Raw genomic sequence first — 14,932 nt, forward strand, 5'->3', positions numbered from 1 at the left:
GTGGGGAAAACATTAAACTCACACATAAATAATCTAATCTAGAAATACTTGTAATTTAATCCAAGTTTCTAAATAAAGGCTAGCTAGCAACTATACTTAAAAAAATAAGTAAGGACACCATTGTAAATAATCATAAATAAAGGAGTTCCATCAGTAACATTCATTTAATAACACCTTCATTAATCAAAAATTGAAATGAGAACTATTTGTATATATGTTCCATAGAAATAATTTTAATTCATCAATTCTAACAAGCCAAATTAAATGCATGCATTTTTAATAGTGATAAGAAACAGGAAATTCCACGAAACTGCAAGGAAGAATTATTATTTCAAATTGTTTTGCAATAAAAAAAGGAATTATAACGAAGCAAAAAATCTTTCTGACTGGCATACTGGGATTTAACTCCACCCAGTGATGTCATACTGGGTGAAGTATTGTACTGTTAATCAAGGCCACTGGTGTTTTCATCAGGGAACTAGTGAACAATGACATGTCATCACAAAAAAACTGATATCTATCTTGAGTTTTGATGATATCAACACAAGAAATATCAAGTGGAACTGGCAGATCACATTAACACAACTGATGGTATTAAAACAAAGAAGATAAAAACAGGAGGGATTCTTTTAAATAACACTTACAAGAAGTTAAATTCAGGCAATAATGAACAGAGAAAAGAAGGAATAGTTTAGTATTAGACACTAAACATGAAGATAAAGATTGTTTGCCTTCTTGAAATCAAGAGCAATTTCAAGTAGAGGAGGAATGATGTGGGTAAGCCATCTAAATGGGGAATTAAACAATGAACCTTATTTGTGCCTATGGTCCTATAAAAGATTCTACTAAGAAAGAAGTAAAGGAGTTTTCAAATCATTAGAGAAGTTGACATAAACAAAACAGCAGAAGTAGGAAATGAACCAGACATACAGAAATGTGTTGTGAAAATTTGGAAAAAAAGAGCAAAGCTAATAAGAATGGCAACTATCTGATTATTTTGGTTAAAGACACAGACTAATCATCATTAACACATATTCCAACATAAAAATGTGCACATTTACATGGGTGAGAAGCCGTAAGAAAAAGTCTCACTGACTACAGTATCTTAGTGTTAACAGTGATGCTGTCATGCTGGTTCAAGGCAATAGTATTTCAAACAGGAGGTAATCACCATTCAGTTATGAACAGGATACAAATGAAGACAAAAAAAAAAAAAAAAAAAAAAAGAAAAAAGAGATCACTTCTTGTTTACAAATACTTTGTATACTCGTGTCTTGAACCAGCATGACAATATCCCTGTCAACAATAATCAAAGAGAAGCAGCTTTAAGAGGGGGAACTGTATACTCAAATATATACAAATATTATTTTAAAAAAAAAAAGCAAAAAAAAAACGAAAGTTTGAAAACAAGAATAAAACATCAGAAAACACTGATTGATTCAGCTAGAGAGGGTAATGTGGTCAAGTTGTCTGTAAGGAGAGAAAATCAGAACTTCAGATTACATTCAAGATGTCAAAGAGGCAGACCAGATAAAGAAGACAGTATTAAAAGTTACTAGCAAGTAAATTATAGCCCATGCTCTTAGAAAATAAAGAGAAAAATGTAAGAAAAAAGGCAGCACAAATGTCAATAAACATCATGAAGGAGCTTTCAGGAGAACCGTAAACTCAAATATAATTCAAGAAAAAAAAAACAGACGATAGCAAATTATTCTAGAGGATATTGAAAAGCTTAGAAATGGAGCCAAAACTACTGCAAAATATCAGAAATGATAAAGGTAACATGAAAACTGAAGATAAAGATAGCCTAAATGTTCAGAGCATTACTTTGAAAGACAAAGAAAACAAACAAACAAGCAGTGACATCATTATAGTGGGAGAAAGTATTCAAGAGGAAAGCAATCAAATATCAGTACTTGAGGTAACAAAAAACCTCAAATGTGGAAAGACAGCTAGAGTAGATGATATTTGACCCCAAATGCTCAAATATTGAGGAATATTTAATGATCACAGATATGAGAGTTCTGAAAAAAATTAGCAGTGAACAGATGACACCAATGGCCAAATCATATTAAAAATGAAGATATTAAGAACTCGACACTGTAGCATTTAGGAATGTGTGAGCAGGGCTAATCTCAGTTGGTGTGGTCACTAACAAAATGAAGAGGAAAGATTAGTAAAGCAAAGAAATAAACCAAGTGGAAGACTGATCTAGATGGATTGATTAGAAGTGCCTCAGAATATGAAATATAAGATTTGACAATATTTGACATCCAGCATATCAGATTGGAGGAAAATTGTAGATAGGAAGTTAGTAATAATGTAAACTTTTCATACTGTGCTATCATAATATCCTATATACCCACTGAAGGTATTAGGAATTTGATGACAATAAGTTCTTTCATTAACTATTTTTGAATCCAAAGACTGCTTCAACATCAAAGATTGTGTGCAATGGTACTTTTGTAGATATACAACAATGTGCTTATGAATCAACTCGCCATAGTCTAGCATTTAATCAGCTATTTTATTTTCAACCTAACTCACATCCATAATTAAACTGGTTTGAACACCGCCTCCTATGCAGCTAGTTCAGCATTTTGGCTAATTTCTCGGTTATTCCATAAAATATTTTTCAACTATTTCCCCATTTTTGGTCTGTGTACTTCAGATGCACGATTTTGTTATGTCTAATTTTGCCATCACAACTGGTTCAACTGAAACCACAACAGAAACAAATGTATCACTGCCATTTCCTGATATGTACTCTTAGTAAGAACAGAGGACACTAAAGTAATGCACATTTTTACATTATTATCCCACAAACCATTTTCTTTATTATTAATCTGATATGTGAAATTAAATACACGAAATCTTACATTTTTAGTATTTTTCTGGACTTTTCATCAAACATCTTTGCTAACCTTTTCCTCTCCCAGGATTATACATCTTCAGATTAGTTCTGTTAAATGCATTCCTTAAACACAAATGCCAAGTTCTCTTCAAATATTTTTTCATTTTTTAAATTAAGGGGATATTAAATCCCACATTGTTTTAAAACCGAATAAGAAACTCAAAGATTGGAATCAGACAGTTTCATGCCGAATATAGTAAACTATAAAAGTATTGGCGATTACTAGCATGGGCTAATGCAAGTAGTCCTAGTACGCAGTACAATCTCGGGTAACTCGCAGCAAAGGTGGTAAAGTTCTGATCGCTATTCTTGGTATATAATGTAAAACACATTTCCTAGGAAATGTATTCTGCTATTACATTATGGTGGGAGGTCACTACCCGGACCAGGTAGTGACCTCCCACCTTTGTTCAGCCTTTATTGAAGCTTCCTCAGTGAGTAGCTAGACCAAATTAATACCAAAGGGTATGGTGAAAAGAACTTACATACTCTGCTATACGAGTTGTCAAAAAGGTGCGACCATTAAGTTACTTAAATATAAAGAGCCAATAGGCTTCATTTCGGCGATATAAACATTATTTAAATTAAGGAGATATTAAATCCCACATTGTTTTAAAACCAAATATATTCGGTTTTAAAACAATGTGAGATTTAATATCCCCTTAATTTAAATAATGTTTATATTGCCGAAATGAAGCCTATTGGTTCTTAATATTTAAGTAGTTTTTCATTTTGTTATATATAAATCTGCCATCAATGGCATCTGTCTACTATAATTTTTCTCGAAGCCCTCGCCATAGTCTAGCATTTAATCAGCTATTTTATTTCCACCCTAACTCAGATCCATAATTAAAACTGGTTTGAATGCTGCCTCATATGCAGCTAGTTCATTAGTGTTTTGGCTAATTTTTCAGTTATTCCATAAAATTTTTTTCAACTATTTCTCCATTAGTAGCATGCTTATTCTGTTGTCTATTTCCATATTTCATTTTCCATTTTCATTAAAAGCTGTACCTACATATCAAATAATTTAATTTGTTTATTGGTTTTCTATTAAAAATACAGTTGTTTTACATGTGCAAAGTTTGTGTCTTTTCAAAGCTGATGTCATGCTAAATTTAGTATAGCAATTATTTCATTCAGTTAAGAAATCCCAAAGACTTGCACTTGATTTATTTAAGCGTAACATCATTATAATTTCCTGATGTTTCAACTTTCATATTAAGATCATTATTGTGTGTGCATGTGTGAAAACACATGCACACACACAAATCACAAAGACAAGCTATATTATATTTCAAACAGTAAGCCAAAGTGACAATGATTTGAACCATTATTCTACTGGCCTGACCTCTAGTGAAAAAAAAAAACCCTACATCAAAGTTATATTTTATTTATATCATCATCAGAGAACAAATTCATAGATAGTTTTAATACAACAAATGTGGTGGCCTAATCCATATTTAACAAGAGTGTTATATTAGAATTAGGATCCTGGATTGTTTACAGTCCTAATTATAATTAACTCTTGAATTTTTGGGTAGAATATGTGCCATCAATACTCTTGGGATTTTTAGACCACTAATATTGTTAAGATTAGGACAGTTGATATGAATTTCAAGGACACCTTAAATTTACACTTATACCACATTTGGGTGTGATGTAAACAACAGGTGCCTTCCTAGTCCATTCTACGTAGAGGAAATGATCAAAAAGGCTAGATTTACCACAGTTATTAAATTTAATATGCTGTTTATGTTCCTTTTTTCTGATAGGAATTGTGCATCCTGTTTCAGCTATATACAGCAAATTACAGGTGTAATGAATATGATATACTCCAGGGTGGGCCAGTGGAGGAAGTGCATCCTTGGATGGGTTGAATAAGTTCTTTAATTTTGCAGGAGGTTTAAAGGTGACATTAAGATCGTATTTCTGTTTATTTTATTTGATATACCTTTAATGTATGGAATGGCTACAGTTTTATTGTAATCTAGTATATTGGCTGTAGGATGCATAAGGTCAAAGCTTATAACTGAGAGGAGAACTCCACATAGCATAGCCTTTAAAGGAATGTAGAGAACCGACCAGGGCTTTTGACCTAATGTGCAATCCTCACCTTCACGTGGTGCACCCTGTTAGGTATCCTGGATACTGAACAAATGAGGAAGTTTGGCTGGCAATTTGGGATCTGGCTGACCAAATTGTATTCTTATTGGCTTAAACCACAATATAAAATGACGGTACAACATGACAGAATTTCATGCTGGCTGCAGCATCATCCAGTTAAACAAAGCCTCATTGCTTTTGCCAGGGAACCAGGGCAAACAACGAAAAGTCAGCTACTGAAAGAAATCTTAAAACACACCGCAAATCAACATCAGAAGCCTGAATAGCAAAGAAATTGGGCTGAGGAATTGGATAAGTACCAGATCGACACAACAGGGGTGACTGAAACAAAAAAAGACAAAAACTGGTGGTGAGATCGTTCTGAGCAATAAATACAAAATGTTATATTCAGGCAATGACAATCAAGGAAAAGAAGGAGTAGCCATATTATTCAACACTAAATACAAGGCTAATCTTCTTGAATGGCAAGCAATTTCAAGTAGAGTGATGTGGGCAAATATCAGAATGGGGAACTGGACAACATGACTTATTTGTGCCGATGGTCCCACAAAAGGTTCTACTAAGGTAGAAGTGGAGGAATTTTTTGAGGCTTTAGAGAAAGCAACTGACACAATGAAAAATGAAAAGTTGGTCCTTGTTGGGGATCTAAATAGCAGAGTAGGAAATGATTGTCAGACATACAAAAATATTTTGGAAAAAGGAGCAAAGCCAATAATAATGGTCAATACCTGTTGGATTTCTGCTTAGGACATGGACTGGTTATTACTAACTCATGTTTGTGCACATTTTTATGTTCCAACATAAAAATGTGCACAAATTCACACGGAGAGAAGAGGCAAAGAATCAGAAAAATCTTATTGACCATGTTATTGTTGATGGTGATGTTTTTTCACTGGTGCAGGACACTAGAGTGTACAGAGGATTTCAAATTTGAAGTGATCACCATTTAGTTTTGAGCAGAATAAAATTGATAAAATTGATTTTCATACTGAAAAGAAGAACATGTAAGGAAGTTTTCAAAGTGAATAAAAGTTGAGCAGCTCTCAGATGTAAACTCTAGACTAAAATACACAAACATTATTCAAGAAAAAAAATAAAAGGGTTTGAGAACAGGAACCAAACCTTGGAGTCAGTGGCAAATCCTGAAGAAAACATTGATTGATTCAGCAGCCAGAGAGACATGTAGTGAGGTTGTTTGCAAGGATAGAAAAAATCAGAACTCCAGACACAAAGTTAAAAAGGCAGTTAAGGAAAGGAAGAAGAAAGCATATCAAAAGTTTCTGGCAAGTAAGTCAGTTTGTGCTCTTAGAGAATACAGAGACAAATGTAAGAAAGCTGAACACTGCATAAAACTAGCTAAACAAAAGTCATGGGAAGACTTTGGTAAGAAAATAAATATCAAGAAGGTGGCAAAATGTTCTGGAGGCTGTTGAAAAAAGGTCAGAAATGGAGGAAAGAGTACTGTGAAAGGAATTAAAGATGACATGAAAACTGGTGAAAAAGATATCCGTGATGAATGGAGTAATTACTTCAAAAAAACCACAAAATGTAACAATCAGTGAGAGTACAGTAGTAAAAAACACTCAACAGACATGCAATCAGGAATACATATTCATAAAAAAGTAGAAAAAGCCATCAAATGCCTGAAATGTGGAAAGGTAATGGGAGTAGATGATATTCAGCCAGAAATGCTCAGTTTGGAGTTATAAGTCTTACAGTGGCTGCACTCCATAGTTCATAAGGCCTGGACAGAGGGATGAATTCCAGATGATTGGAGTAGACCTCTCATATACCGATATATAAAAAAGGGAAATAACAGTATATGTGAGAATTACAGAGGGATTTCCCTATTGAGGTTCCTGATAACATTTATGCAAGTATATTTGAGAAATGGTTTAGAAGGATTATGGAAGGGAAGCTTGGTGAAGAACAAGCTGGATTCAGGCCAAATAGAGGCTCTCAGGATCAGATTTTCACTTTACAACAAATAGTCGAGTAGATCTAGATTATATCAAGCAATGCTTAGTCTTTATTTGAGTTGTAAGTCAGCAGTTAGAATTGAAAGAAGTTCAGTAAGATGGTTTAATGTTAAATTTGGTGTTAGACAAGGATGTACATTATCCCCTCTGTTATTCTTTTCACATTATGAAGTGGAATTAAACCTGATATCAAAATGATAGATGTTAATCTCAGCTCTTTGCTTTATGCAGATGATGTTATACTTTTAAATAAATCCACTACAAGTCTGCAAGATTCCCTGACTAAATTGAATAACTGTTGTAATAGATATAGTATGAAGGTCAGCAACAACAAGACGAAGACAATGAAAATAGGCTGAAGCATTGAAAATATCAACTGCATTGTGAATGGAGAACCTATAGAAGTAAAACATTTCAGCAACATACAGTGTTCAAACCAATTTTAACTTATGGATCTGAGAGAAGTCTGTCAGAAGTAAAACACTTGACCAAAGACTAGAGACCACAGATATGAGTCATGAGAAAGATTAGGGTAATGAATAGATGGCATCATCTATTCATTGTCAATGGCAATATCATATTAAAAATGAGGATATTAAGAAAGAACTTGACATTGTTAGCATCCAGGAATGTATTAGTAGAGCTAATCTCAGGCAGTATGATCACTTAAACAGAATGAGAGAGGAAAGACTAGCAAAACAAGTGTTCTCTGCCAAGTTGGCAGGAGAAAGACCAAGATATAGGTGAACTGATACAGTAAAAAGTGCCTTAGAAGATAGAAATATAACATCTGATAATGTTGGAGTCTTGACAGGTAACAGATTGATTTAGAGGAAAATTTGTATAGGAACTTAGTAAAGATATAAATTTTTCATGTAGTGCTATCATATCCTGTATGCCCCTTGCGGGTACATGGCAGGAATTTGATAATGATGATTATGTATTTTGGCTGTAGCCATTTTTTTAGGAAGACTGATAACTTTTAATTCATGTTTAAGTACTTATTCACTGAAGCAAATCTACAAAGATTGTTTTTTTAGTGTGTTGATGATACCTAGTTTTTGCATTGGGTATGTGTATATATATTGGTCACTATGTGTAGGCTTACAGTAAACAGTGAAAGAAAGACTTCTTGAAGGAAGATGTGTGAAAAGTGAATCTAGAAAAGAAAGGGAGTTCTGCTGATTTTTAATTTCAATTGTGAATTGTATGTGTTGTTTGTTTAGGTGGCTGAGGAAAGTGAGGGACCAGATAATGAAAACATCGTCAGCGTATCTAAACCAGATGTTGGGTTTTAAAGTAAAGGAATCTAGAGCACATTGCTCAACGCTTCCATATAAAAGTTAGCAATTGGAGGGGGGGGGATACTGAGCCCATGCCCGTGACTTCTTTTTTGTAGGTAGAAAGTATTTTGTCACACAAATTACTTTTTTTTGTGTAGCAAAGTCTTTTTTAATACTTTTTAAAAGTTATCAGCAATACAATCCTAAATTATGGTCAAATTATTATTAACAAAATTCTTCACAAGACCCTCACTTAAAAATAAACTAGATTACAATAAAACTGTAGCCATTCCATACATTAAAGGTATATTAGACAAAATAAACAGAATACAATTTTAATGTCACCTTTAAACCTCCTTCAAAATTAATCTTTTGTTTTAAGAGTTAATTATAATTAGGACTGTAAGCAATCTAGGATCCAAACTCTAATATAACACTCTTGTTAAATTATGGATTAGGCTACCACATTTGCTGTATTAAAACTATCTATATGAATTTCTGATGATGTTATAAATAGAATATTATATAGGTTTTTTCTCCACTAGAGGTCATGTCCGCACGGTTATGCACTCTGCAACAATATGCCTGGGAAAGAGGAGTGTCCTGCGTTCGATTCTCGTTGATGATGTGAGGAGCTACGGATCTTTCTCAGACATAGCCAAGTTAGCCGGTCTTGGGTGTGAACTGCAGGGCTTTTCTCTCCAGTTTATCTGGGGATTTTCCTCCTGCAAAGCAGGCAAACCAGTCTTAAGAATACAATGCCTCAGAGACAATTACACATGGTTGAGCGTGTGTGTGGGAGAGGTAATGACCCCACCTCGGTGAGTTATGAAACCCAGAAATGGGAGGCCAAGGCCTTACATGGGGCTGTAGTGCCAAAGAAGAAGAAGAGGTTAGGTCAGCAGAATAATGGTTGATCAAACCATTGTCACTTTGGCTTACTGTGTGTGTATATATACTTCAGATGATGATCTTAATATGAAGGTCAAAATGTTGGGAAATTAAAGTAATTATTCCTAACACAGTTGAAGTCTCCATAAGTTTACTGAAATGAATACTGATCATCAGATAACACTAAAGGAAAGAATCACTGTTTGTGGTGAGTCTCCTCCACAACCTCTTGTCTTGGGCTGTAGCCACATCCAAGTACTTCATCCTTAAGTTCTCCTCCACCTCTTCTTTGGCCATCTGCACTTCCTCCTCCCCTGCACATCCATCTGCATGACCTTTCTTCCACCCTCCTCATCACATGACCAAACCATCTCAACCTTGCCACCTGTATCTTTGCTCCTAAGTTCGTAACTTTCATAAAAATTACATATCTTATTATATTCCCATTATATTGAACTCTTTGTCATAAAGGAAAGGATTAAATATACAGTTTATATTCCTCTGTATGTTCAATTCACAATATAATTGTAATTAATTTGAAGTTTTATAATTTAGCACCTTATTGCATGTTTTTGCAGGTCTACAAAAATTACATATCTTGTTATATTTCCATTATATTGAACTCTTTATCATAAAGGAAAAATCTCTGGACAACCCTTATTTGGTCTGAGGTCCAGGTTTTTTCTGTTCCAGAGAGATGTCTATGTCATATTCCTACAAATGTATAAGACCAGTTTGAAAACTGCACATATAATAATAGTTCTAAACCCCCGTATTCTGTCTTGTCTGGAACTTAAACATTATCATCTCTAAAAAGGAATAAGTTTTGTGATCACAAAGGTTGACAAGGGAAAAAACGAAAGTAATTAAAAGGACAATTATAGGAAACTAACTATACACAAATGGGATAGCCAAAATTAATAAGCATCTAAAAACCTAAATTAGATGATTAGCAAAACAAGTGTTCTCTGCCAGGTTGGCAGGAAAAAGATCCAGAGGAATACCAAGATATAGGTGGATTGATATGGTAAAAAGTGCCTTAGAAGATAGAAATATAAGATCTGATAATGTTGGAATCTTGACAGGTAATAGACTGATTTGGAGAAAAATTGTAGACAGGAAGTTAGAAATTATGAAAATTTTTCATGTAGTACTATCATATCCTGCAAACCCCTTGAGGTATACATATATCAGGAATTTGATGATGATAATGAGACCTAAATTAGTTTCCCCTCCTAGATTATATGGCAAAGCTTCATAAACAAGATGCTCCACTGCAATCTGTGGTTGGCTATATTGGTGCTCCTTGCTAGATGATTGCAAAACACCTTTCCAGATTATCATTCTTCACAGGCAAATCCATATCTTTTAAAGAAAAGACAACTAGGTTTTAAAAAAAAGACCAACAATTCTTCTCCATGTCGTTTAGGCAGCCATATTACCTGAGCTTAGCTCTGCTCATGCATCCCTGTATGCTAACAATATCAAGTTTATTCCTAATATCTTCATTTTTTAATGTGATTCTGCTATGGATGCCACTCTAAGGCAGGACCACAGATAGAGTTCCAATTTTCTTCATAATGCTCATATTTGTAGTTTTCAGCCTGTCATCAACTTTATGTTTAAGTTATGTAAGTTAAAATTGGCTTGAACACTTGCATACAGCTAGTTTTTTTGGCTGGCTTCTCTCATATGCCATGCAAATTTATTCAACTGACTCTCCACAATACCAGCTTTGATTATTTTGTTGTCTATATCTGTATCAATTTGCCCAATACATATATTATAAGTTCTTCATTCAGGATGCAGTTAATATTTTCAAAGTTTCTGCAGATTTTCATATCAAACTTCAGTATTCTCTGACTGAATTATTCAATTCAGTCAGAGAATACTGAAGACTTGTATTGGATTTATTTATGAGTATAACATCATTTGCATGAAGTAAAGGGTTGAGATCAATATCTCCAATTCTGATATCAGGTTTAATGCTACTTTCCTTCATAATATGATCCATTCTTTCAATTCTAACTGCTGGCTGACTTGACTCAAATACTGACTATATATTGCTCAACATAACTTCTCATTTACATTTTGAAGTTTTTCTCTTGGCACCTTGTCATATGCCTTTTTTCATATCTACAAAACTTAAATACCGATGCTTGTTAAGTTTTGTCGATCTGAAAATGTCATAACCAAACCACTGAAGTAGCAATATAAAAGATAGTGATCAAACCAATTTAACTTCCGGATCTGAGAGCTGGATTAAAAAAAAAAAAAAAGCAGTTAATGAATTCAGCAATAAGGAAACCAACTATGAAAATAGGCAGGAACATAGAAAACATCAGCTGCATCCTGAATGAAGAAACTGTAAAACAAGTAATATATTTCAGCTATTTACAAAATGGCAAATTAAATATGAAAAATAGAATAAGCAAAGCTGGTGTGGTGGGAGTTAACTTATATGAATAAGAGAGATATTACTCAAAACACTTAACTAGCTACATACAAGGCAGTGTTCAAACCAATTTTAACTTATTGGTCTTAGAGTTGATCAATGGCAGTATCATATTAAAAACGAGGATATTAGGAAGGAACCTGATATCGATAGCATCCATTGGTGGGTGAACAGAGCTAATCTCACTTGGTATGGTCACTGAGACAGAATGGATGAAGAAAGATTAACAAACCAATGTTTAATGCTAGGATGGCAGGGAAATGACCTAGAGGGAGACCAAGATCTAGGTGAAATTGATGCAGTTACAAGTACCTTATCTTAGAAGAGTGGTTCTCAAACTCTTCTGGTTGTAGCCCACTAGGACAAGTGGTCCACTAACCCCCATACCCTATTCTTTGCTGATATGCCATATTTTATCACCAAAGTTGAGCCTCTGTGTGTTGCTTCTATTAGCAAAACTGTGAAGAAGTTGGCATAGCATACAAATTAATATTTTTCAATTGAAAAGTAAGGGAAATTAGGATAGAATTTTTAGGCACATTTCTCAGCATATCATGGTGATGCTGTGGCAGATTTTTTGTACCACTATGCATGTGCTAAGTAAAATGAGAACTAGTATACTGAAATTAAACAAATTATGTAAAGGAACATTTTAATTAATAGGATTTTTAAAATATTATTCTAAACTATCTACAAACTATAAATAAAAAAATAATTAATAAAATTTCCAAAAGCTACTTTCTAATGGCCCACTAGGAAAACTACACAACCTACACTTTGAGAAATGCTGTGTTAGAAGAAAAATATAAGATCTAACAATACCGGAGTCCTGACATATCACACTGATCTTGAGGAATATTGTTGATAGGAAGTTTGCAATAATGTAATCATGGTATGATTACATTATTGCAAATGCAAACACCCACCCTTTGAGAGTACAGAGCAGAAATTCAATGCAGTTATTAGACTTAAATTTATATTCACTTTTAAAGCAACTTTTATACTGCTCTACTCTACAAGAAAAACACCAAGAATTTAAAACACACTAATTTTAAAATCAATCTTTTTTTTTTTTTTTAACTTACAGTATTTCCAGCCATCTGAGCTATATCTTTAAATTTTGAATATACACCTGAAATTGTCAGCTTTGGAGGTGCAAACATAACACGCTGATTACCACGGCTGCTCTATAAAACAAAGTTAGCATTTATTAAATACAGAAATCCAAAAAGTTTTCATTATCATAATACAAAACCACAATACATAAAAGCTACTTTCTAATGTTATATTCAAATATGATAAGAGAATTTTATCTAATTTATTCACTTAATGGAAGTTTCTCCTACCACCCAGAAGAGGCATATACATTTTGCCAGAATAAAATTCTCAGACCTTGCATGCTTCTTAGTATCCCTCTTTTCCTATATCATCTGAATCATTTACTGTCTAAATTAATTTTTTCCAAGTGTATTCCTAGTGTTATGTACGTGTTGTCTATTCTAAGTGAAATTAACTGATATTCTTCATAGATACTGAGATTCATAGATCTTATAGTTCGATTTTGAGGTAATGTCATCAGTTTTAGTTTCAATTTTTCTAATTTCTGTAATTTGAATTTATTTCTTAGTAAGAATTCATCATACCATATTAATAACAGAATTACTTACATTAATTTAAATGCCTTTATTTGTAACATACAAAAAAGAACAACAATTCAATTCAAAGCACATATGTGCTTATCGGTTACAGAATAATAGCTCCATCTACATTAATAGATAAACAAAATAAATTATACAAAAAAAAAATTAATTATTTTTAAATATCAACAACAAATTAATTACAAATTAAGGAACACATGAATGGCGAGTATTAGCCAGTATAATTAAATTCCAAAACTGAGAAAGTTTTAGGCAATCGTTTTTGTTCAGATTCTGGTTATGAATGTGTACTTCACAGCTTTCTTTGTACAGTCTTTCCAAAAGAAAATAACTCATGTAACACTTTTGTTTCACTGAATCCTGTGTTCTGTAGATAATGACATGCATTCTGGTTGGCCGAGTGGTTAGCATATCCACTCTCCAGCCAAAAGGCTGCGGGTTCGAGTCCTGCCGTGGGCATAGATATTTGTGATTGTCTGTGAAAATACTAGTGGTGATGATGGGTGGTAGATGGCGTTGCTGTAGTTGTGGTTCATTGTAGTTTGTGGAGACAGAGCTGTAGAGCAGGTGTCCTCTCTCAATGAGTCTTTGGACTACCTAGAGGTGTCATGTAATAATAATTATCTAAGAACACACATTATCTACATAGCATACAGTCTTTCCAGAAGAAAATAAGTCTTGTGTAACACTTTTGTTTTGTTTCACTGAATCCTGTGTTCTGTAGATAATGCATAGCTTGCCAAACCGAATTTGTTGGGTTCTTTAAGTGAAATGTGTTCCTAATGTTCTTCAAGATGAATTTGTGTAGAACAACCAATCTATCCATGATAACATGAACTGCAAGAGCAGGAGATTCTGTAAACTCCAGGATAAGAAAGAAAATGATATTTATCTTCTTGGACAGAAAGAAACTTGTAAATTTATCTGTCGAAGTAGTCTCGCTATTTTTTTTTGAAAGTCCTTTAACATATATGTCAAAGGAAGAAATTATGAAATTCTGGTAATTTCTTCTTGAGGTGGGATAAGACAATGGCCATAATTATTGATTATTTTATTGATAGTTTTTGTATTATATCCAATAAAAATAAAGATAGTTCTGATAATAAAAGTTCTTTGTTTAGAAGAGAATCTGTAGAACATATTTTATGAGCTCTGTCAACAAAAGATTTGATTTCTGATAAGAATGATAATGTGAGTTAGAATTAAATCTATTTACCAGTATGAGTTTGTTTTCTATATACTGAGAACTGTAGAATACTACATTTGGTTGAAGTAGAATGAGAATACCCAGAAAAGGAAGATGATTGTTATCTTCTACTTCCAGGATAAGTTCAATTCTTGGTTTTATTGAATTAATTTTTTTCAAGAAATTTATGAAGATCACACAAGGAGGGTTTCCATACAACAGAAACATCATCAACATATCTGTGCCAAATCAATGGTTCAGGCAAAAAAAAAAAAAAAAACGTCCAGAATCAGAACTACCTTTATTTCTAATGGTTATAATACAAAAATTATCAATAATTATGGTCATCATCTTAACCCACCTTAACACAATTACCAGAATTTGTATGCCATATGTTAAAGGACTTTCAGAAAAAATAGTACGGCGATATCAACAGACT

At 33.4% G+C, this 14,932-nt stretch overlaps 1 protein-coding gene across 2 annotated transcripts in view; it reads right to left on the minus strand.

The window, feature by feature from the left end:
- DNAlig1 (DNA ligase 1) overlaps positions 1 to 14,932 on the minus strand; it is a 114,656-nt gene that overhangs the window by 57,321 nt on the left and 42,403 nt on the right. For both annotated transcript variants that reach the window (XM_090407011.1, XM_090407012.1), the window contains exon 9: positions 12,735 to 12,836. In XM_090407011.1, coding sequence (XP_090263137.1) covers positions 12,735 to 12,836 — 102 coding nt within the window. The remainder of the gene's footprint in view (positions 1 to 12,734; positions 12,837 to 14,932) is intronic.

This window comes from Typopeltis vanoorti, chromosome 17 (genome assembly GCF_054136105.1).
Source record: "Typopeltis vanoorti isolate ZY-2024b chromosome 17, IOZ_Tvanoo_1.0, whole genome shotgun sequence".
Taxonomy (NCBI): domain Eukaryota; kingdom Metazoa; phylum Arthropoda; class Arachnida; order Uropygi; family Thelyphonidae; genus Typopeltis; species Typopeltis vanoorti.